The 22,480-nt window shown below is 40.0% G+C and overlaps 1 protein-coding gene across 1 annotated transcript in view; it reads left to right on the top strand.

The window, feature by feature from the left end:
* NTRK2 (neurotrophic receptor tyrosine kinase 2) overlaps positions 1 to 22,480 on the top strand; it is a 210,387-nt gene that overhangs the window by 8,616 nt on the left and 179,291 nt on the right. Inside the window, exons 2-4 of the mRNA XM_062017810.1 lie at positions 10,468 to 10,542; positions 10,776 to 10,847; positions 17,672 to 17,740. Coding sequence (XP_061873794.1) covers positions 10,468 to 10,542; positions 10,776 to 10,847; positions 17,672 to 17,740 — 216 coding nt within the window. The remainder of the gene's footprint in view (positions 1 to 10,467; positions 10,543 to 10,775; positions 10,848 to 17,671; positions 17,741 to 22,480) is intronic.

Here is a 22,480-nt window from a genome sequence, read left to right on the forward strand (position 1 = left end):
AGGCACATCCTGGGGTGGAAGGCATGCTGCAAAGTGATGAAAATCATGTGCAGCGGTGTGGTGTGGTCATGAGAAACAGACTGGTCGATGAGAAAAATATTACTCTACTAATAAGTAGTGACAGGGACAAAAGCTGTAAAGATAAATGAAGAATGCAATGAAAGTAGTGATGGATAAAGAGAAGGCAGCTTTGCAGAAAGAGTGAAGAAGTTTGAAGACTACTGTAGCAACAGATGTCACCTTGTGAGAGAGGTATGTGCAGGGTGAGAGTTTAATTTGAAGGCAAAGAAGTAGAGAAGATAAAGAAGACTAAAAAAAAAGACTTGAAATTACGTAAAAATGGAAAATTAATATTTACAAAGTACATATTTTCCTAAAGTATAACAATAAAGGCTTCCATGAGAGGGTTTTTCAGTACAATTGATCTCACTCTTAAAGAGGCAATATGTATATGTCAGGCAACAAGTGAGCAGAACAAATACGGAGAAACCTGAAAGACAACCGCGGGACATTTGTCTGCATGTACCATTGCAAGAGAGAATTTCCCAAAAAAATCAAACTGACCAAGTACATGATCATGAAAAGTTATGGAAACAATGTCAGCAATGTGTCAGTCAGCATGACTATTAGAAATACTCTGGATACTGACAAGTGTGCAGAAAGCGTAATAAACACATCGTTATGCTAATATATGCAGTGCAAGTAACAAACTACTTACATTAAGTGAAGAGCATGATTCCTGGAGTGAAGAGAAAGTGCTTTTTTTAGGAATGCTAATGGCAGAAGCTATAAATTAAAAACATTGACTAATTAAAATGAGTAGAAATGGACTATGCAGGACAGAGAATAGGAATAAATGGGATAACAGAAAGTGGAATAGGGAATGATATAGAGTAAATAAATGTGGAAGAATAAAAAGTGCCTCTGAAAGGCTTTAGTGAAAAAAAAAAGATGTTAACGCTGTTGAAATACTCTGAAAAATGCTTTAGATAAATAGATATAATAAGATTGGAGTTGACATGCAGAAGATGGCAGCTCTTTCTGGGCCTAGAAGAGTGAGGTATATGTCAACAGAGTCAGAATCACAGTGAAAAAGATAACACATAATCCTTTTGGAATACTTTAGTAGTGCACTATGAAAATGTATTAATGTATACCTTCCAGTATAAGACAGGATATGTCTTGGAGAAGACACAGATTGCTGGTAAGGGCTACACAAGATGTTTCACAGGTCTTGGAAAAGAGGCTAGGAGATAAATTGTGAACCATAGCAGCAGACGGTATCATGAAGAATGGAAAAACATCTACCAGTTGGATTTTCTATGATAAAGGGTAGAGATTCTGACCATATGTAGGGTCTCATAACTTAAATAAGAACAGAAGAAGGAAAATTTTTGCTGGCTTATGGAAAGTAGAATATTGTATGAGATGTCAGGAGTCAAAGTATTCAGCAAATTCAATCCATTAACAGGATATAGAAGGATTTTTCTGGATAGATTGCTTCAGATTGAGCAGTTTCACTCTGTCATTGGAAGTACTACGTTTTGATCCATATTTGGCAGGAGGTGTATTGCAGGCAGTGAATGAGACAGTGAACACTGTAGCAGGTATGGACATATGTCTTGATGATCCAGTGATTATCAGATGGGATTGAGCAGAGCATTTGACATTCCAGGACCTAATAATTTTAAACTGAGTAAAGATGGGTATTAATGTCAAAGAGTAGAAGTAATATATGTGGGGGGAAGACTGACCCCAGAGGGAATTTCAGATGGAATTTCTTGCATTGAATCAAATAGTTGAGGAATACCAAACATGTCAAAACCTGGAGAGAGAAAAAAAACTTCAGATGTTGTGCAGCATACTGATTTATGTAAACAAGTGCTTATCTAACTCAGAAGGACGTGCAACACACTTAAGAGATTCCTTCCGCAAAGTCAGTGTCGGAACATGAGTGCCGGGAAAGAAGAGAATTCAAGGGTTTTAACATCAACCAAGATGCTTTAATGCTTTGATTCACTAAGGGACCTAAAAAAATGCATGTAAAGTATAGTGAAGAGCAATCTTACTCTGCTGCTTTGGAACTGATATTTTACCATTCTCATTTGTATCAAGGCAAGTGACAGCTATAGAGGTGATGTACACAAGTATTAAAAAAGAGTGGTTATGTTACTAGCCTTTGAAGAGTTACCACATTAGGTGGTTTTGTAGGAGAAAGACATCACATATGTTTGTATTTATTCACTCCTTTGAGATGCTCTTTCTTCCTTGCAAGCCAAATAAAAATAATGAAAAATATTAGTTTTGTGCCAGCTTTCTGTTGAGAACTAATGAAAAGCCACCTTCACTACTCTTCTTGAGCGTGTTATTTAAGTGTGGTATTTAGTGTGTATATTATAAAAGGACTGTACAGGGGTTTCAGCCATTTCCTAGCAGTCTGCAGAGATCATTTCATGCACAGTGGATGAAATGTGTTTTGTAGATAAGTATTAAGGTCAATGATTAAGACATATCTTTTAAAATAAATAAATTATTATCAGTATCTGGACAGCCAATACTTCTTTCTGACTATATCAGAGAATATCAACATTTTCAAAACAGATTGTAGCTGTCAATTGTCCCCTGGAGAAATGTCTAAAGTTGATGTATTGCTGAAATATCAAATGTATCAACTTCATGGAGCTCAAGGGGGAGGACAGGTCTCCAAGTGGGAAAAATAACTAAATAATCTTTGCATGAGTTTTGGGAAAGTAATTCTGAAGGTGGAGCTCAACAAGGGCATGAATCTTAAATCTGGAAAGCTGCATGAAATGTCGTGGGAGTTTGCATGATTTGGTAGTCTGCTGTTTGAATGTAACAGAATAAACACCTTGAAGCCAAACCAGAAATGTTAAGTAAGCCCAAGGGTGCATTACATTTCATTTTTCCCTGCCTCCAAATACAGTAACTGTTTCCTTAAACTCTGCATTGCAGACATATTAATTTATTTTTACTTTTACCTTCATGTTTGCATACTGTAAAGAGGGAACTCAAGTTGACTGTCAAGCCATGGGCTTTCCATTTCTCAGTTGTAGTCGTAGAATCATAGAACGGTAGGGATTGGAAGGGACCTTTAAAGATCATCTAGTCCAACATCCCTGCAGAAGCAGATCCACCTAGATGAGGTCGCATAGGAATGTGTCCAGGCAGGTCTTGAAGACCTCCAAGGAAGGAGACTCTACAACCTCCCTGGGCAACTTGTTCCAGTGCTCCATGACCCTCACAATAAAACCGTTTTTTTTAATGTTTAAATGAACTTTCTGTGTTCCAACTTCATCCTATTAGTCCTTGTTCTGTTGCCAGATACCATCAAAAAAAGATATGTCCCAACCTCCTGACACGCACCATTTAGATATTTGTAAAAATAAGATTCCCTCCTCAGTCACCTCTTCTGTAGACCAAACATAGTCATAAGCACGAGTATTGATCTGCTGCTGCAGTGACAAAACAAGGTTGGGATCTCTGATGAATGCTTGCTTTTTCCTGCTTTAAGTTTGTAGGCTGGCACTAATTGTTCAGAATGGAGGCTTTGAAGAAGCGATTCCCTATGGCAGCTTTGTACTACTAATTGGATACTGCCAGTTGGATAACCATAGTATATTGGCATGGAGCAGAATGTCTGAGCTCCTCTGTCTCCTGGCAGTTTGCGCAGCCACACATCTAGAACAGGGAATTCTTGAGGATAACTGTGATCTGTGACCTTGGCATGCGATGCTGAGGTCCAGATCACCCTTAACAGTATGTTATCTTGAAATGGGATATGTGTAGTGAAGGATTGCTCAAAAAATAGACATGCCTGTGGCTGTACAGAAAGATCCTACAGTTAATTATGTCATCTCTAGAGCTGCTGTACTGGCATGTGGAGAGCTACCTCCTGTAGTGTTCTGTGACTCATGGTTAAATACTCTAAATGCAAAGGAAAAAAACCCTAAAGGATGAGTTAAGGAGCCTGTGATAATGGCAATCAGTTTTTTACTCCTTGTGAAATACCGAGTGATTCACAGTTAAAAAAAAAATACCACCACACCAGTTGCTCAGAATTTGTCAGGAGATACCAAACAGCCTAGGAGTCAAGCACTTGTTTATATAATTGCTGGATGCTAGGTAAATCCACAGTGGACTAACTTGACACACAGCCTCATTCCCTGAGTTACGGCATGCTCTTTTAGCAGTAGAAGTTCTGTTTCTTGAGGCTGACTCCATGAAATCTGGCACTGATGCTACCAGATGGAGACAGCAAAAGAGAAAAAAAGTTATTGGAGTACTCCTGTAGATATGTGGAGAACTTGTCACTTGTAGGTGTCTATATCACACTCACTACTTGCTGTTAGACTTTCCTTCCTTGGTCCTACATAAAAAGGTCTCTTGGTTGAGCAGAGGTTATGTCTTTGGTCCCTACATATGTCTGAAACCTGCCATTCCTGATACACAACGTTGTGTAGCTCTGTGCTTCATTTTCAAACTATGTGAGTTCACACCCCCTGAGCATTATTTTGAGTTTGGTTTCAGAGGGACTGAAAATGAAATCCATTTGAATCTGCCAAGTTTCATCAAGTATTGTGTCAAGCTTACAAATCTTGCAGGGTTTTGATCCATAACCGTAAATCAGGCCAAGTGCATTGAAAGTGTCCTTCAGTTTTGGCATACCTTTTGACAAACTTGATCTGACATTTCAACTTGTAAGAAAATAACAGCACAAGGGAACTTTGCAGTGTTTAATTGTCAGTGTTACCATACAGCACTCACAGTAGTGTAGACTAGGGACATATGTGACCTGTCATTAAATGGTAATTCATCTACTGACGGTTCAGTGTCTGGAGTGTGCTGCCTTTTTCCCTAAAGATTTAGGGAAAAAACAACTCAGAGTATAAAGTTCTCCCAAAGTTCAGAAACATTTCACCAGTGAATGTTTATTAATTTTAAAAACCTTTTTTCACAGCTGTATGAATCAGAGCTAGGTATATAATTGATTTATTTTTCAGGAGTGTTACAAAAATATGTTTTCCATAAAGAGACTTTTCTGGCAACAGAAATACTTCTGGAGCTGAATTACAGTGTTATTTGCAGGCATCTATGTTGTTAAGACTAGTGCATGCTGGTTTTCCAGCATCTCCTTATAGCTCCGAATGGAGTAGTATACCTTAACATTCATTAATCCAGAGGAAACATAGTAAATCAAATAAGTTAGGAACTCATACTTCTGCTGACCAATTTGGGGTTTTTTTTGCAGGTTAAGGAAAAGATTTGGAAGTTTTAGTGAAATTTTTTTTGAGCTGTTAAGCCACATAATAAGCTAGGCTGCTTTAAGGAGCAGAACCTACTTTCTATTCATGCTCTTGCAGTTCAGAGTGTGCTTCACTGATGTTACACAGTCTGTAAAAGAAAACTTATTTGAATGAGTTAACTCTTTTACAATAGGATTTTAAGACATAGTTTCCAGAATGTTGCAGAAGTGGTGAAGTACGAGTGTGTCGCATTATTCAATAGTTGCTGAAGTGTGCTGAGATGATCTTGTTATTGTAGGTTGCAATGTGCAGTCAGTAGGTGTGTGATTCTGAATGTCTTTATTAGAATTAATCAGTAGTTTACAAAAGGGAGATGAAATTAAAGGTCTGAAAGCAAATATTGTTTACTGATGACTCATCAAAGGAGAGGCAGAATGCTATAGTCAAGCAAATAGTATTGTAGGCAGCTGAGGGCTTGGTTTAGAGGCAGGAATAGGTGTTTGTGAGCTGATATGTGTGCTATCTGGGTGCTATCCAGCCAGGTTTTGGCGGTGCTGCACTCTGCTGTGGTGTGCAGTACAAGTGTCCAAGCTCCTCATGTGACTTCAGCCAGCCATGAGTCAGGATGTTTTTCGTCTGTGCTACAATAAAAAAGCTCAGTTAAAAGAGTACGGTGGATATTCTTAAGGGCTTGCAGGCAAATTACATTTTGCACCGTTGCCCACTGCAAGTCAGAGCTTTTAGAGTATTAATGTTTGATGATAAGTAACATCAAGGTAGAGCAGTCGTGAAGAAGGTAAAAATAGACTTCAGTTAGGGAGAGGTTTTATTTTAAACCTCCCTCTAAATCAAACCTGAGAACAACTTTGCCGTGCAGCGTACAGCTACATCACCACACTTCTTTCTCTCTCACTACTGTGAAATAACTGCAAAGGATTAACTTAAAACAGACTTGTTAAGCAAGTAAGGAAGCGTAAGAGGATGTGACCTGCTTATGGTAAATTACAACCGTCTGCTTTTTTCAAAGATTTCCGACTGTGTGAAGTTTGCTTTACTGTCATGTTCATGTTTGGGAAGAGTTTAGGAACATGCAGGGACACAACCAGGAAGGCCAAAGTCCTTCTAGAATTAAATTTAGCCAGGAAAGTAAAGCAAAATAAGAAGGTATTCTTCAGGTACGTCAGCAGCAGAAGGAAGACGGGGGGAATGTGGGCCCACTACTAAACACAGAGGGTGCCGTGGTGACAGAGGATGCAGAGGAGGCCGAAGTACTGAATGCCTTCTTTGCTTCAGTCTTTACAGCCAAGGCTGGCCCTTGGGAGTCCCAGTACAGCAAGGATAACAGGATGGCCTGGATAACAGAGGATTTGCCCTGGGTGGAAGAGGAAGAAGTTAAAGACTTGTTGGCCAAGCTTAACACTCATAAGTCAATGGATCCTAATGGGATGCATCCAAGAGTGCTGAGGGAGCTGGCTTATGTGATTGCTAAGCTGCTCTCCATCATTTTCGAGCAATCATAGAGGACAGACGAAGTAGCTGAGGACTGGAGAAAGGCCAGTGTCACTCCAGTCTTCAAAAAGGGCAGGAAGAACAACCCAGGAAACTACAGGCTGGTCAGCCTCACCTCCATCCCTGGAAAAGTGTTGGAACAACCCATCCTGAATGTTATCACTGAACATATGAAGGATAAGATGGTTATCAGGGGGAGTCAATATGGCTTCAGCAAGGGGAAATCCTGTTTGACTAACCTGATGCCTTCTCTGAGTGCATAACCGGCTAGCTAGATGAGGGGAGAGCAGCGGATGTCGTCTACCTGGACTTCAGCAAGACTTTTACACTGTCTCCCATAACATCCTCATGAGAAAGCTCAAGCAGTGTGGCTTGGATGAGGGGATGGTGAGGTGGATCGAGAGCTGTCTGAATGACAGAGCCCAGAGGGTGGTGATCAATGGCACAGAATCAAGTTGGAGGCCTGTGGCCAGTGGAGTTCCACAGGGATGGGTTCTGGGGCCAGTCGTGTTAAACACCTTCCTCAGTGGTCTGGATGGGGGGACAGAGTGTACCCTCAGCAAGTTGGCTGATGACACCAAACTGGGAGGACTGGCTGATTCGCCAGAGGCTGTGCTGCCATTCAGTGGGATCTCGACCGGTTTGAGAGTTGGGCAGGGAGGAACCTCATAAGGTTCAACAAGGACAAGTGCAGAGTCTGCATCTGGGAAGGAACAACCCCACACACCAGTACAGGCTGGGGTTGACCTGCTGGAAAGCAGCTCTGCAGAGAGACGTGGGAGTCCTGATTGATAATAAGCTAAATATGAGCCAGCAATGTGCCCTCATGGCCAAGAAGGCCAATGGCATCCTGGGATGCATCAAGAAGCATGTGGGCAACATGTCAAGGGAGGTTTTCCTCCTCCTTTACTCTGTCCTGGTGAGGACTCCTCTGTCCAGTTCTGGGCTCCTCAGCTCAAGAGGGACAGGGAGCATCTGGAGAGAGTCCAGCGCAGGACCACCAAGATGATCAGGGGACTGGAGCATTTTCCTTCTGAGCAAAGGCTGCAGGAATGGGACTGTTGAGTCTAGAGAAGATAAGATTGCAGGGGGATCTCATTAATAAGTACCTAAATAGTAGATGTTAGGAGGTTGGGGCATCCCATTTTTCTATTGTATCTAGCAACAGGACAAGGGGTAATTGGATGAAGCTGGAACACAGAAAGTTCCTTTTAAAAATAAGAAAAATCTATTTTCCTGTGTGTGTGAGGGAGCCCTGGCACAGGCTGCTCAGGGACAGTGTGGAGTCTCCTTCTCTGGAGGCCTTCAAATCTACCTGGATATGTTCCTGTGTGACTTGATCTATGTGGACCTGCTTTAGCAGGGGTGTTGGACTAGATGATCTCTAAAAGTCCTTTCTAACCCTACCATTCTATGATTCTATGATTCACTGCTGAGAGTGTTTTTACAAATGTATTGCAGAACAGCTATTGTTTTGAGTTAGTTACACTTAGCCAGAATTTCTTCCAGGTCCCTACTTGAAGTACGATTATCGAAAATCAGTGATGCCTTTTGCTTAGAAACTGGAATCGTAAGTCATTCACCATAAAGAAACTAGTACTAGCCTAAAGAATGCTTCCCTGCTTTTTTCTTTTAAGGGATGCAATTAGAAAAGGAAAGAAAATACCATTAGTTTATGCTGTTTATTCATACCAAGTATCCTTTGGTTTGTGGACCAAAACTGATCTTTTTATATAGATTGTGTGCTCATATGCAAATGTTTTTCTCATGTAAATTGGGATAGCTTTACTGACTTCAGCAGAGCTAAATTGTTTTACAGTGACTGAGGCTTAATGCAAGATCTAATACACTTAATATTTTTCTGTTTGACAGTGTAAGTTGTGTCATGTTCTGGAACTTCTTGTAGTGGGAGGTTTTGGTTAATGTTTTTATGACTAAAATTGCAACGTCAGATTTGAATGGATGATAAGTGCATTTAAGTGATGGATCTGTGTATGGCAGTGTTTGTCAGAAGGTTTTTTTGATGGCTTAATCTTCAGTTAGTACACCTGGTTGCTGGTTTCTTTTTCTCTTCTGAGTCTCTTCTTCCTCCATGTTTCTCTGTCCTTTTTCCTCAGTTCCTGCTGCTCTGTGTTTCCGTGTCTCTGTTTGGTCTTGAGAGGATTCTCAGTGATAGGGCAGAATGAGGAAGATATCTTTGATACCTCTTGCCTAACGTTATTTTGGCATGATGAGGTCCAAGTGACAGAGAAAGTGATAATTAAATCAGGAGTTCTTCTTCAGGGCAAGTTCAGTGGAAGTATCATCATTCACTTGCAGAACTCTGGGATGGAAGAATTGATAGTCTTTGATAAACTACTTAATTGCTTTTACTTGCCAAAATATATAAATTTACCAACAAACAAGCAAAGAGATTAATAAACTCCAAGATAGTAGATCAGATGCGTTAAAAAATGCAAGGAAGGAAACACGAAATGTGAAGGACTCTATTGTCTTTTAATGGGTACGCTATCTTAATCTTAGGCAAAGGAGTCCAGCAGAACAATTACTCTCATCTCATGCTGTAGCATCATGTTCTGTCAAGCATCATGCATTGTCTTTTTACTGCTGTTTTGTTGTTTTGTTTTGTTTGGTTTTTTTCCCAATGGACAATGAATCTCATTAGGGATAACCTTTTGCTTTTCCTGGTACTTGGCAAGAACGTAGCCCAAGTCAGCGTCCTTCAGGAGGGAGCCCAACCCAACTTTTGGGATTCTCAAGCTTCTTTTGGGATGTGTGCACACAGTGAATTTTTTCTAACACTGAAGTTGAGGTAGATAGGTTGCCTTTGGGAAGGCAATTCACCTTCTTTCCAATTCACCAGAATGCCATTTAAAATTTAAAGACACATAAAAATTCTAACAAGGAAAAACTTCTTTTTAGGTAAACCTGCAGTTTTGGTTAGTTTTGGATGCTCAGGAAAATACAGGTCAATCTCTGTTTCACTTTTTCCAAGACTGAGGTTATCTTTTGAGATACATGGACTTTTTAGCAAGGCAATCTTCCTATGCTGCATGATTTGCACTGTGGAACTTTTTCTTACTGCAGAAAAGGTAACATTTTATTGCTTCACCTGCATTTAAACAAAATTAGGTTTAAAATGTTCTAGTTTCCAGTCTGTGGGACGTGTCTGGTCATTCATAGATCTTACGTGATTCTAATGCAATAGACTGACTTGTATACCTTCTTCCTTCTGAGGTTCAGAGAGATACTCACAATATGTGAGTGGTCTCAGTGCTTTGGTCTACTATGATAGTTTCTCTTAATTTCTGCTTGTGCGTGTAACATTATGAAGTATAGCCTTCCTTTCCTCAGTTTTCCTATTGCCATACCTTGTGTCCTGGAAAATGGTGACGCTTTAATGCAGCTTTATTTAGTGTGCCTTCAGGGTGACTTGTTTCCTTGGTGTCTTCATTGCCTTATGTAAGACTAAGCTGTTTTTCCTCCACCCCTGTCCCACAAAGTACAATTTAGATGACGGGGAAGATTCTAAGGAGCACTCTTCCTTTGCAGATACTCTAACTAGGTCTTAATGTTAACTGCAATAGGTTAGCAGTCACTGATGACTTTCAGACATCAGTGCTTGATCTCTGAATGGTCAAATCCATGGAAAGATGCATTTTCATATTTTTTTTCTGTCTTGCTTTTTTAACAGTTACATCGCAAACCAGCGAAAATTGGAAAGTATCAATGACAATGAAGTTGGATTTTATGTGGGACTTAAAAATCTGTGAGTATATGGGGATCAGTATTTTTTAAATATTTTTTTCTGTATTTCTTTTATAGAAACATATGGATACTTCATCAGAGTGTAGGCCTAGCTTTGTTATAGAAGACAATTCTAAATTTTATGATTCAGTCTTGTTGGGTTTTCATACACATTAGTTTCACAGCCATTATTGTCTTTGTTTTTTCTATTATGTTTTAAATGACATATTCTAACAATTTGATGTATTTCCACAGGACTGTGGTGGATTCAGGCTTAAGATTTGTGTCCCGCCAGGCATTTGTGAAAAATGTTAACCTGCAGTACATGTGAGTAAAAATAGCATCTGCCTTCTAAGTCAAAGTTCCCAACTCATGTTAATTTATATAATTGTTACTTATTTATCTCTTTTACCATTTCCTTCATAAAAAATATTTTAAGAAGATAGGCTTATAATGATCTTCAGTTATTAATTGACCACAAGTAAGGTGGATATGGTAAGGTTCTTAGGAACATAGTGCGTAATGGTAAAAAGACAGTCCAGTTCATTATCCTATATCTAACAGTGGACTCTGTCTGAGTCTTTCGTGATAAGTAGTATAGCACAGACTGCCTCTCTCAGCTGAGTGAGTTAGTGTTGAGGATATGATGTCCATACTATGCATGACATTCACTGTGGTGCGTTTGACTAGCTCTAGACTAATTCAGTGGGCTAATTCAATGTAGTAGGTGCATGCATGGAGCATATCTAGTAAAATTTGACCAGTATGTGTGCTGTACCCAGAGACTGAAGCATGACTGTGAACTGAAGTCCTCAGAATAAATCAGAAGATTCACTTTGGAACCTCCCTCAAGATCTGAACTAATGCACCCAGAACAGAATATAGGAATGAGGTTATTTTCACACCCAAATGCAATTTATGGTTCAAGAACTTGACAAAGGAGAGTTGGTGCCTGTGCAGCTTTTTGGCTGTATTTGCTGCATTTTTATGGACTACTTAGACCATAGATTTAGCAAAGGCTGAACTGATATAAGTCCTTTAGAGAAGTACAGAACAAAATGATCAGCCAAAATGAAAGACTTTGTTTCTTTTTAGTGTAAGTACGTGTGCCTGAAGAAATATAATTGTATTTTGATGGGACAGACATGAAGTAGCTGGCTTTCCTATACTTACAAAGAAAACTGTGGATATAGTCCTACAAACACTGAAATCCTGTGACAAGCTCAATTCCTCACAAGTACTCTGCTTCGGCCAAATATTGTAGTGTGTGTTTTAGTCCATCCATCTTCACTAGATATGTTTAGCACTTAACCCCTTGCTTTTGCTGTAGTCTTGGTGAGATTGGGAAGACATAAAGACAAGCCTCAGGCTTACAAGATATTCCTTTTTAATAAGGAAAAACTTTTGAGCAAAACATAGGGCTGATTGCTTTGCTAATGAAATGGATTCACGTACTACACCTGTGTTTACCAAAGAATGGCAATTAATTAATTAAGGGAAGTGGACATGAATGTTCGTGTCTGCCTAAACAGTAACTACTGTCCTTAATGTGGAACTGTCACTGGAGGAGTGTGAACCAGATTTTGTCAGCCTGTAAAGTTTGCATAATCCTTCATATAAAGTCAGAAGCTTTTACTATACTTGTTTGGCCATATAAGGGAAGCATCTTCTAGAGTGAATTTGCGTGTTTGCTTGTGTAACAATTGCTCAACGAATTGTAATGGTAAAAGATGAAATTCCATAAACCCAAATAGCATAGGCACTGACTGTGGAAATGTGTGATGAGAACTTACTGACAGTGTGGAACATTTGTAGAGAAAGATTTAGTGTCTGTTCTAGGACAGAATCTCAGTGTAATGCATCAGAAGAAACCAAAATCAGTCTGGAATCAAAAAGAATTTTGTGTTAGATTTTTCCCCGTTACCTCAGCTGCTTGGAAGGCATTTGTTGAAGTGCTGTGCATAAATTAGGACACTGAGTCTATCCATTTGAAAGACATTACAGAGAACAGCAGCAGTACTATAAGGAGCTTGTAAAATGGATAATTTGAGGAGACTCAGAGGCTGAGTGTATTCAGTCCAGTAAAGAGAAGACTTAGAAGGAACATATATCTTCTTGTCTTTAAAGGAAGAGCAATTATGATGAGGACTGATCAGTTCTCTTTATATGCATTAATACAGAGTAAGAAATCATGACTTTAATTTGGAGCAAGATAAATATATCTATTTGGAAGACTTTCCCACCTGTATGGGTGAGTAGATGGTGCAAAAGGTAACCAAAACAATTGATAGGATCCTCTTGAGGGGTTTTTTCCCGTTTCCTTAGGGAAGTCACAAAGTATCTCTGTCCACAGTGGTTGCTTCTGACCAAAACTTTCTCAAAGAGATTTCCTGACAATTGGCTAGAACAAGGAGACCCTATAAGAGTTACTACTTTAGGGAGAAGCATCATCCATGCATATGTGACCTGCTAGACGCTACAGAATCCCTGTGGACAAGAAGTCTTTAAAATACTTCAGCCACAGGAGGAGCTTCAGCTGGAGCATGCAGTCAAATGTGGAATACATATCTGTTGGTAAGCAGGACTTACTACATCTGTAGTTCATGAAGCTGCTTACTAGAAACAAATTAGACTGACTGACATGTGTTCAGCTGATGTACATGGAGTCCTGGAGCTAATCCAGCCTCATACTATGTTTTCTTTTGATGAGGATTTAGTAACATTATCAGACACAGGATAAGCACAGATAAGATGGAAAAATATTAAGTGGCACCACCTGCTCTGTATGCACATGACAAAGTAATAAGTGTGGAGATGTATTTTGCTGAGGCTGATCTATTATCCCTGCAAATAATGTATTTGTTTGTTTTGTCTGGCAAGTCTTGATGCACACTAAAACGTTTCTGAAAGCCCCAGTGAATCACTGGTTATTGTCCTCAGCAATAAAACTCCTGTTGACTGCACTGGGAATGAAGTGCAACCCCTGTTGTGATCAGAGCAGTGAAAAATATTAAGAGCTGAAATAGTTTCACTCTGCAAGAGTAACCTCTGAGTACAGCTCTTTGAGAAGTCTTGCATTTTGTTTTGAAACAAGTTTTGTTACTATCCCATAAAGGAAACAAATCTCCAAACACTTCTATGAAGACTGATGTAACTGTACAAGCTTTAATTTTGCTGGTGATACTATTACAGTTTTCTTCTATGAAAAATCTTTTGATGTAGTGAAGGAGTTTTATGAACATAGCATTTATTTTATGAATCATTTTAAGAATGTCAGATTATAAGGAATTTAGTAACACGTTTCTTTAATCTCAATTTTATCATTACCTTACACCAACCTTCTGTAGCCCAAATATCTTTCTAGACTTATGTATGATGCGAAAATCTGCATAATAACAGAAACAATGGGAAAATAAATGCTCTAGTAGATACTACTTCAGTGTAATGAATGAATAGCCTTGCTCATACAATTCTGGTGTTCATATTGACCTTAAATTCAAATTAGTCAACAGTTGCATTTAACAAGCTATTAAAGCAGTCCTGGTTTAGAAGTGTTGTAATTTGTGAGCTTATTGTCTGCTAACAGTAAATTTAATGGACCTGCATGATATCCTGTCAGTACCTCTAAACTTACATTTCACAACAAGTGCATATTTCCAGAAATATTTTTAAAAATAGCTATTGTTAGGTGCCAGGCTATGCATAATTGTATTACTGAATCATAGATTTGTGACTGTAGATAGAGCTCTAGGTATTCAGATGTGTTTGTATCTCTGCACTGTTGAGGTTTAGGTAAGGCAGCCAAAGGAAAAGATTGAGACCTTGCTGCAGATTTTTCTTTGCTTGCACACAGGACTGGCTCCAGACATAGGCAGAGCAGGCAGTTGCCTGTGGAGGGAGACTGAGTGTAGCGAAATGACCGTTTCCTTATTTCTTCCCTTCAGTTCTCTATAGATCTGTTCCATTCTCTTTCTTCTTGCCACCTCCTGCCAGGAGCACTGTAGAAGGTGCCTATGTTGCTAGCTGTGTGAATATTTGTGCAGATTCTCAGGCTGCTCTTGCACTCCTCACGTGGCCACAGGTTTGCTTGTTATCTGAATTGCAGCTACCAAATTTAAAGTAAGCTTGATATTTGTATGTAAAGTGCAGGGATGCTTTTGCCCGAGTTTGTGTTCTCTCCTTTGGAGCCAGGCTCTGTATTTGAGACTCTCTTTTTTCAGGATAAAAAGCACTTGAGAACTCCAAATGTATCTTTGCACTGCTCAACGTGATATTTTTTTTTGTATGGTTGAATTTGGGAATCAATTTATATTCTCTTCCCATTCGTTAGAGACCACACCAGACATCTCTATAATCAATATAGAGAGCTCAGTTTATGAAAAATATATATAACATAAAATTTACTGTCAAAGTATTGTTTAAGGTGATAAATCTGTAACAGTGGTCCGAAAAATTTCTATTGAATTACTTGTCAATTTGAAAAAACCTGAATTGCTAAAATATGTGGGAGAAAAGGTTACAGTCTTTGAAGCACTAAACGTTTCACCCATGATCAAGAATATAAGCACAGAAATTTTTAATTATATTTTTTTACCGTTCTTACTTCTCTTTCCTGGTGCATATTAAACACAGTTAGTTAAAATCTGAAAAGACAAGCTGTCAAGGTGGTTTTGGTTGTTCAAAACTGAAGCTGTTAAAATAATGACTCTTAATTCTTGTGATAGTTTTACTTAAATTATCAATCTCACTTTATTTCCATTGACTCACCTGATTGATACCTGCACAAGGTGTTCAGAAAGTAACATATCTGGTGATATTTGGGCAGTAAGTCTGGCTTATGAATCTAATCAAGGACTCTTCTTCTGCCTAAAAGTTTGCAGTAATCTTCCAGAAGCAATGACTGCATAGTCTGATAGCGTAGTCTGCTATCACATAGAGTTCATGGCTCTGAAACAGGCAGCTCAGCACCTCATGAAGAAATGGGACGAGTCAGGTAACCATTGAATGAGTTGAGCAAGGAAAGCTGTGAACATCTGGGAGGAAATCTTTAGGAAGGATGGGATTTCAGTCTTGCATGTGAAGTTGGTGGACTGTTATGCCCATGCAGGGTTACTAACAGCAAACCCTTGCCCAGAGTCAATCTTTATGGTTTTAAGATATTCTTGAAAATTTTGTTTTTAAGATGGTGTTTCCTTAAATAAAAAAGACAGAAACACTATCTTGAGAAGATGGCTAGGGCTCTTATGTAGAGATGGTTATGGTACATTCTTATATTTGTGTTGTAGTACTTGAGTACTTAGAAGGTGTTGGTGATAGAGGGTTTCAAATCCCCTTCTATTTGCCTTGATCTGGAATCAGAGTTTGAGCCTGGCTCTCCCATTAGGGTGTCAGGGAGGATCACACAAAATGAAATGCCTTCATCTGGAATGTGTTTTCCCTGTGGAATCTGCCTGATGGTTAGGAAGTCCTGATACAGAAGAGCAAGGACTTCTTCTGTGGGAAACCAGGACTCAAACCTCATTTTTGCATGACTTTAAATATGTTGCCTCCCACTAGAGTAGTGAGTGGCATGGTCACCTGTCTGCAGGCAGAGCCCACTGAATGTCTGGTTGTCTTTTGGGAAAGATAGTGTTTAGTTTCTACACAGGTAAGACAAGCAGCTGTGTGCCTCACATGGTAATACCATGGGGGCATCTGCACGTGCTGCTTGGCAATGTCAGAACTGGGACGGGGGATTCCCCTGCATGGTGAGTGAAGAGTTGTCTGTGGAGGGATGAAGTTTGATGCGTTTCACATTTCCTAACTGTTGGAGACAAAATCCCAAGTCTGTATGCGATTTCAACTTTTATTGCAACTTCCCAACATATGGCTTATACATATTAGGGAAAAAAAAAATCATAGTCACAGTTTTTTACTTAAACACAACTTTTGTCCTACATGCAGATTGCACTTCAGTTTTCATATATCCTATCAGGATCCATGAGACATTTCCATCAGCGTCTGCCACAGGACAGTCCTGTTTACCTGACTAATGAAATAGTAGCTCATCTGTGTTGTTCTCACACATTAGGATAGCTCAATTTTTAAGCTTCAGGCTGTTGTTTGCCAGAAGGAATCAATGAGGAAGCACAGTAAATAAAATCTCTTAAAGTTTCTGTTCTAAACATTTGTAGAAGATCCAACTTGTAGTTCCTCTGAAAATTATCTTGTACTCAGAGGTCAAGGACTGAGAGTTTGGAAAGTAAACACTGTGTTCTTTAGTCAGGGGAAAAAACAAAAAAAAGAGGTCTAATCCCTGGTTTTAAATGCAGTGCAACTTTAGCTATGAAACCCCTATGGCGCCTTTATAATACCATATAAAACTCAAGGTTTTTTGGCTCATAACACTGATTTGCACTGTGCTGCCAGCAGTTACAGAGTTTACTGCTCTCACTGTGTTTAATTGGTGGACTGATAAAAGTGTAGAAAAACAGCATTATTTTGCTTTGGGGTGGAGAAAGCAATTTGGTAAGCCTAGGAGGGGAGGAGTATTTCTGATTCAGAGGAACATTTCTTTGCTCTGCATAATGGGAAAGGACGTTTCACTTAATTACTACTGGAAAACGTAAATGCTTAATTGACATAAAACCCCCAAATATAGGCATTTTACAGTTTTCCTTTTGATCTTTCATGTGGGTGCATATTGTACATGCAATTGGAAAAGAATAACTAGAAGGGTCTGATGTGGATGTGTGCTAGCATGTGAGGAGGGCTTATGTGAATATGGAGTTTGGTGCAGCATCAAAGAAGGGGATACACCCATTTCACTTATGAATAAATCGACCATGTAATTAACACCTGGACTTCACAAAATACTTCTGAAACACAATTAAATCTGCTGCTTTTCTGCAATGAACAGGGGTAGTGAAAGTGAAAATATTGATGACTGCTGAGTTTGATTTTGAATGTATTTGGCTTTAGATGTAGACTACATTAAACCCTTGAGACCTATCAAACCACAAAATGAGAATGAGCACCATTTCTTTACAATTGAAATAATAAGGACTTTTTAGATATCGTTTGAGCTATGATTTTTTTTAAGAGACACAAACTATATTTTCAATGTAAGAAGAAGCAACTCTAATTAATGCAATCTTTCTCTTTTCCCATAGCAATTTGTCCAGAAACAAGCTCTCAAGTTTGTCCAAGAAGCCTTTTCGCCATCTGGGTTTGTCTGATCTGTAAGTTGTCATTTCTTAAAATAAAGTTTATTTTTTGCTGGAATGGAAGAACAAGACTTTGAAGTTTGCTATGTTCACAGAATCACAGAATCACAGAGTGGTAGGGTTGGAAGGGATCTCTAGAGATCATCTAGTACAACCCCCCTACTAAAGCAGGTTCACCTTGATCAGCTTGCACAGGAACATGTCCAAGCAGGTTTTAAAACCTCCAGAGGAGACTCCACAACCTCCCTGGGCAGCCTATGCCGGGGCTCCATCACCCTCACAGGAAAGAAGTTTTTCCTCCTGTTCAAGTGGAACATCCTGTGTTCCAGCTTGTGCTCGTTACCCTTTGTCCTGTCAGTGGGTGCTACTGAAAAAAAGACTCAGCACATCCTCTTGACACCCACCCTCTAGATATTTGTCAGCATTGATAAGATCCCCTCTCAGTCTTCTCCAGGCTAAACAGCCCCAGTTCCCACAGCCTTTTCTTATAAGGAAGATGCTCCAGTCCCTTGATCATCTTGGTGGCCCTGTGCTGGACTCTCTCCAGAAGTTACCTGTCTCTGTCGCTTGTTCATTTCTCGCAGAACTGGACACAGGACTCCAGATGAGGCCTCACCAGCTGAGAGTAGAGGGAGAGCAGAACGTCCTTCAACCTCCTGGCCACATTTATCTTAATGCATCTCAGAATGCCTCTGGCCTTCTTGGTCATGAGGGCACATTGCTGGGTCATGTTTAGTTTGCTCTCCACCAAATAGTCAAATCTGTCTCCACAGAGCTGCTCTCCAGCAGGTCAACCCTCAGCCTGTCCTGGTGCTTGGGGTTGTTCCTCCCCAGGTACAGCATTCTGCACTTGGTCTTTTTGAACCTCAAGGTTTTCCTTTGCCCAGCTCTCAAACCTGTGCAGATTCAACTGAATGGCAGCACAGCCGTTTGGTGAATCAGCCACTCACACTGTTGAAGGTAGAGAGAGATCCATCAATGATTAGAAGTAAAATTCTGATTCAAAGAAAGCAGCAAAGCTGGACACATAAATACAGAGATATTTTCATTGGAGGCCTTCAAGAAGGTCAAGCATATCTTTTAAAGCAACATGAGGGTCATAATGGCCTTCATCTTTAAAATATTTTATTGTGAGATTACTTCACACAAAACTACTGATGCTTGTATTAAATATTTGAGTTAGTGAAAATAAACATATATTTGTTGGTTGTTTCAGTGTTACATTTTTATCCTCAGTTCCATCAAGCACACTTTCTGTATTGGTGTATATTCCAAAATTTTGGTTATCTTGTGCATTCTTTGCTAATACGTGAAACCACAGAGGGAGAGGGTTGGGACTGCAGAGGAGAGAGAGATGGCTCCCTTGGAGCTCACACCAGAGTCGGTTGTCCAAAATGCCAGTCCAAGTATTGAAACATCAGCCTTGCAACCCTCAACCGCTTGTGGTGAACTTCAGCATATGAGAAACGAAATGAGCAAATCCCAGTGTCACAAGAAGTAGTTATGCCCCTTAGGTATGTTTGTTGATAATTAAGTTGGTTTAATCACTTTCCTTACAGCCCAGGGAACATTGCTTACTGGAATTTTCTTTCATAACTTGGCGGTCACAGAGCACTCTGATGGAGAGACTAGTTAGGCACAGAGCACTCCCATTGTTTGTTATGCTGCATAGGTCTGTGGGTTCTAAAGTCCTTGTCTCTTCATAAGTCTAGACCCTGAACAAAAAGCTGTTGTTAGTTTGTGATTCTGTGATTCTGTGATACTTGGCTTTGTGTTTATGTTTTGTAGTTGTCATGACATCAAAAAAAAATAGATACAGGACTCGGACCAATGCACAGTGTGAAGCTTAGGCTGCTAAGTTTTCAGAGCAGTTAGTATAGAAGTGGAGTCATCTTTGCCTCTCTCCTTAGGTTGCAGAAATGTAAGAGTGAGTATGTTCTAGTTTAGGAAGCATACACAAAAGGAAATTACTGCAATTTTGAAGGCATACTCAGCTTTGAGTTCATTGGAGTTTTTCTGCAGCCAGTAATAGGTTTATTCCAAAGCACAAATCAAGCCACTCTTGAATCAATCCGTCTCAGGTGAAGAGCTTCTTTTAGGGTGTAGGTGGAGTGAATGCTTACAAATATTTTGAAGGAGAACAACATCAACCTTTCTGAAGAAATTGTTTTCCTCCTGGGCAAAAAACAACTGAAAAAGGATTTGGGACAGAGAGTGACAGATTCAAATGTTACAAATATGTGATAGGAATTATGGAAATGAAGTTTAATGAGCCAGGGAAACAGCACTTATAGCCAAACAACTGGATGCTGTGAATTAGGAGTGAAAATATTTGTTGAATTAATACCAGAGTTAAACAATGGCCATTCAGTGTCATGGTAGTAGAAGCAGGGAAAAGGAGTGAGCCAGACATGGAAAAAATGCATCATGTAAAGGTTAGAATGAGAGTGTTTGAGGTATGGAGGCAATGTGTGATGGCAAGTAGCTGAGAGAGCATACAAAATTGATGTAGAGTGTTGTGAGCTTGAGAAAGAGTTGGAGTGCAGGAGTAGAAGAAATAAAGTTACTCAAGAGATGATGATCAAGTGAGATAAACAGATGTGAGGGAAGTGGAGTAAAAAAAGGAGAGCCTGAAAGGAGGAAAAACAGTAATAAAATTAGTATTGGTTGAACAGTTTTGTTGGTAGCTGGCTAATACATAGGTGGAAAATGATGTGCCTAACTCCCTTGATGAGTTTAACACCATAAAAATAGTGGAAGAAAAGGACTGCTCAGCTACTGGTCAAGGGAAATTTTCTTTTGCCGGGATGTTACACGATCAAACAGAAAATGGGAAGTAAATCTTGCTGTTCTGAAAATAGATATTGTAAATTTTCATCCAAGGGACCCTAATGTCCATGCTCTGTCTTGCACAAGAAATTCTTGTCCATGCCATGATGGTGTTAAAGTCCAGCAGATGACTTCAGTGAATAGAAGTTATTCCTTCAGAGGCTTGCAAGAGTCATTACCGCAACTGTTAATCCTCAACTGCAGATGGCTTTTGGGGGAACAAGGTGCAGTTCTAATAAGCTGAGTTTTTCGTGATCTGCACACTTCATGTCCTCAGGAGTCATTTATGAGCCTAAATTCTGTGAGCAAGCTGAGTTTGGTTTCTGTAAATTGATGATATCTGTTAAGTTTTGTTAAAAATAATTGTTATCACTGTAATTAAATGGCTTAAAGGATCACTTTCACATACGTTCATGGTTCTCAACTATGCCTGTAAGAGAAAAAACAACAGCATTGCACTTATTGCATAGTTGTTGGAATGTTTCTGTTCATATTTTACTTGTATGTTATTTCATTACATTGTTACATAGTTGTATTACATTTTAAAACTAGAATTTGGTAAGTTTGCTAACCTATGATTTAAATTCTATGCAGCAATGCTTTATAGCATGGTGTCATGGTTTAGGCCCATCAGGGAACAAAAGACCAGGGTTAGCCTTAAGTACCAAAGGCCTGAGAATTGCCAAAGGGCAGGGAGAGCTTAATTGCTGCTTATGGTCCAGGACAAAACAGACCAGGCTACTCCACTTGGGAAGAAAGTAGAACATATTTTAATGCAAGACCAACTAAAGCATAACCATAAAAACCCAAACCACAACCAACATAAAACAACACAGAGTAGTACAATGATGAAGAGTACAACTAGCCTTTTAAGACCATCTTCTCCCCACCCCTCCCCTTTTGCCTGGCTCAGAGTCCTGATCCCAGTGTCTTTACCTCCTCCCACCCTGAACGGCTCAGGGGGGCAGGGAATGGGGGTTTCAACCAGTCTATTCCAGATAGCTTCTGCCATTTGTCTCCTCAGGGCAGGCGGGCTCTGCACCAGTCCTCCCTGCTCCTCTGCAGGGTACCTCACACAGACAGGGTACCCTGCATGGGCTGCTCTGATGTGCATTTATTCCAAAGGCTGCAGCTCCTCTCTGCCTCTTGTGTGGGGCTGCTCTGCAGCGCGCAGGCTCTCCAGCATGGCCTGTGCCATGGCCGTCTCCTCACACAGTCTCTCGCCCGTCCAGGTGCAGTCACCTGGAGCTGCTGGTGACTCTCAATCCTGCCATTGCCCTCCATGGGTTGCAGGAGTACAGCTGCGTTCTCGCCGTGGGTTGCAGAGGGGTCTCTGGTCTTGTGCTTCTTCTTCGTTCCTCCTCTGACTATGGGGTCACTTCAAATTCCCATCCCTAAATAATGATGGCAGAGGTGCCAGATTGGCACAGCCGGGCTGGAGGTGGATCTGAATCCAGGAGCTGGAGGAGAGTTCGAGAACTTTTTACTGGGGTCTTCACTGCAACCTGCTCCCCGTTACCAAGCAAAAGCTGCTCCTTGCTAAACCATGACACTAGGTGATACATATCTGTTTCAGGGCTGTTTTTCCATTGAGGTTTCTTCATGTGAGATTTTCTAGAATGTTGTAGCCGATGAATTTTGAAGGGTAGGTAAAGTCCTTTTTTGTGATTAGAGTTTGTTAGGGCATGCCTATAATCCATGACTGTTGGACTCTGTGAAGAATTTAGCAGCTCACAGCAGTAAACCATGGCATAATCTTTCTGAGGCAGCTGAGTAGAGTGTCAAGTGTGGAACAGAGAAATTTTGATCTCTGTTTGAGTCTTAGGAAATAAAATAAACCTTGATGGAGGGCCCAGTTCTGCATGTGCTCCTGATTTACACTGGTGAATTGGAGATAAGTATTCAAGCCCCCTGTGTGATCTGTCT

This window comes from Colius striatus, chromosome Z, assembly GCF_028858725.1.
Source record: "Colius striatus isolate bColStr4 chromosome Z, bColStr4.1.hap1, whole genome shotgun sequence".
Classification (NCBI taxonomy): Eukaryota; Metazoa; Chordata; class Aves; order Coliiformes; family Coliidae; genus Colius; species Colius striatus.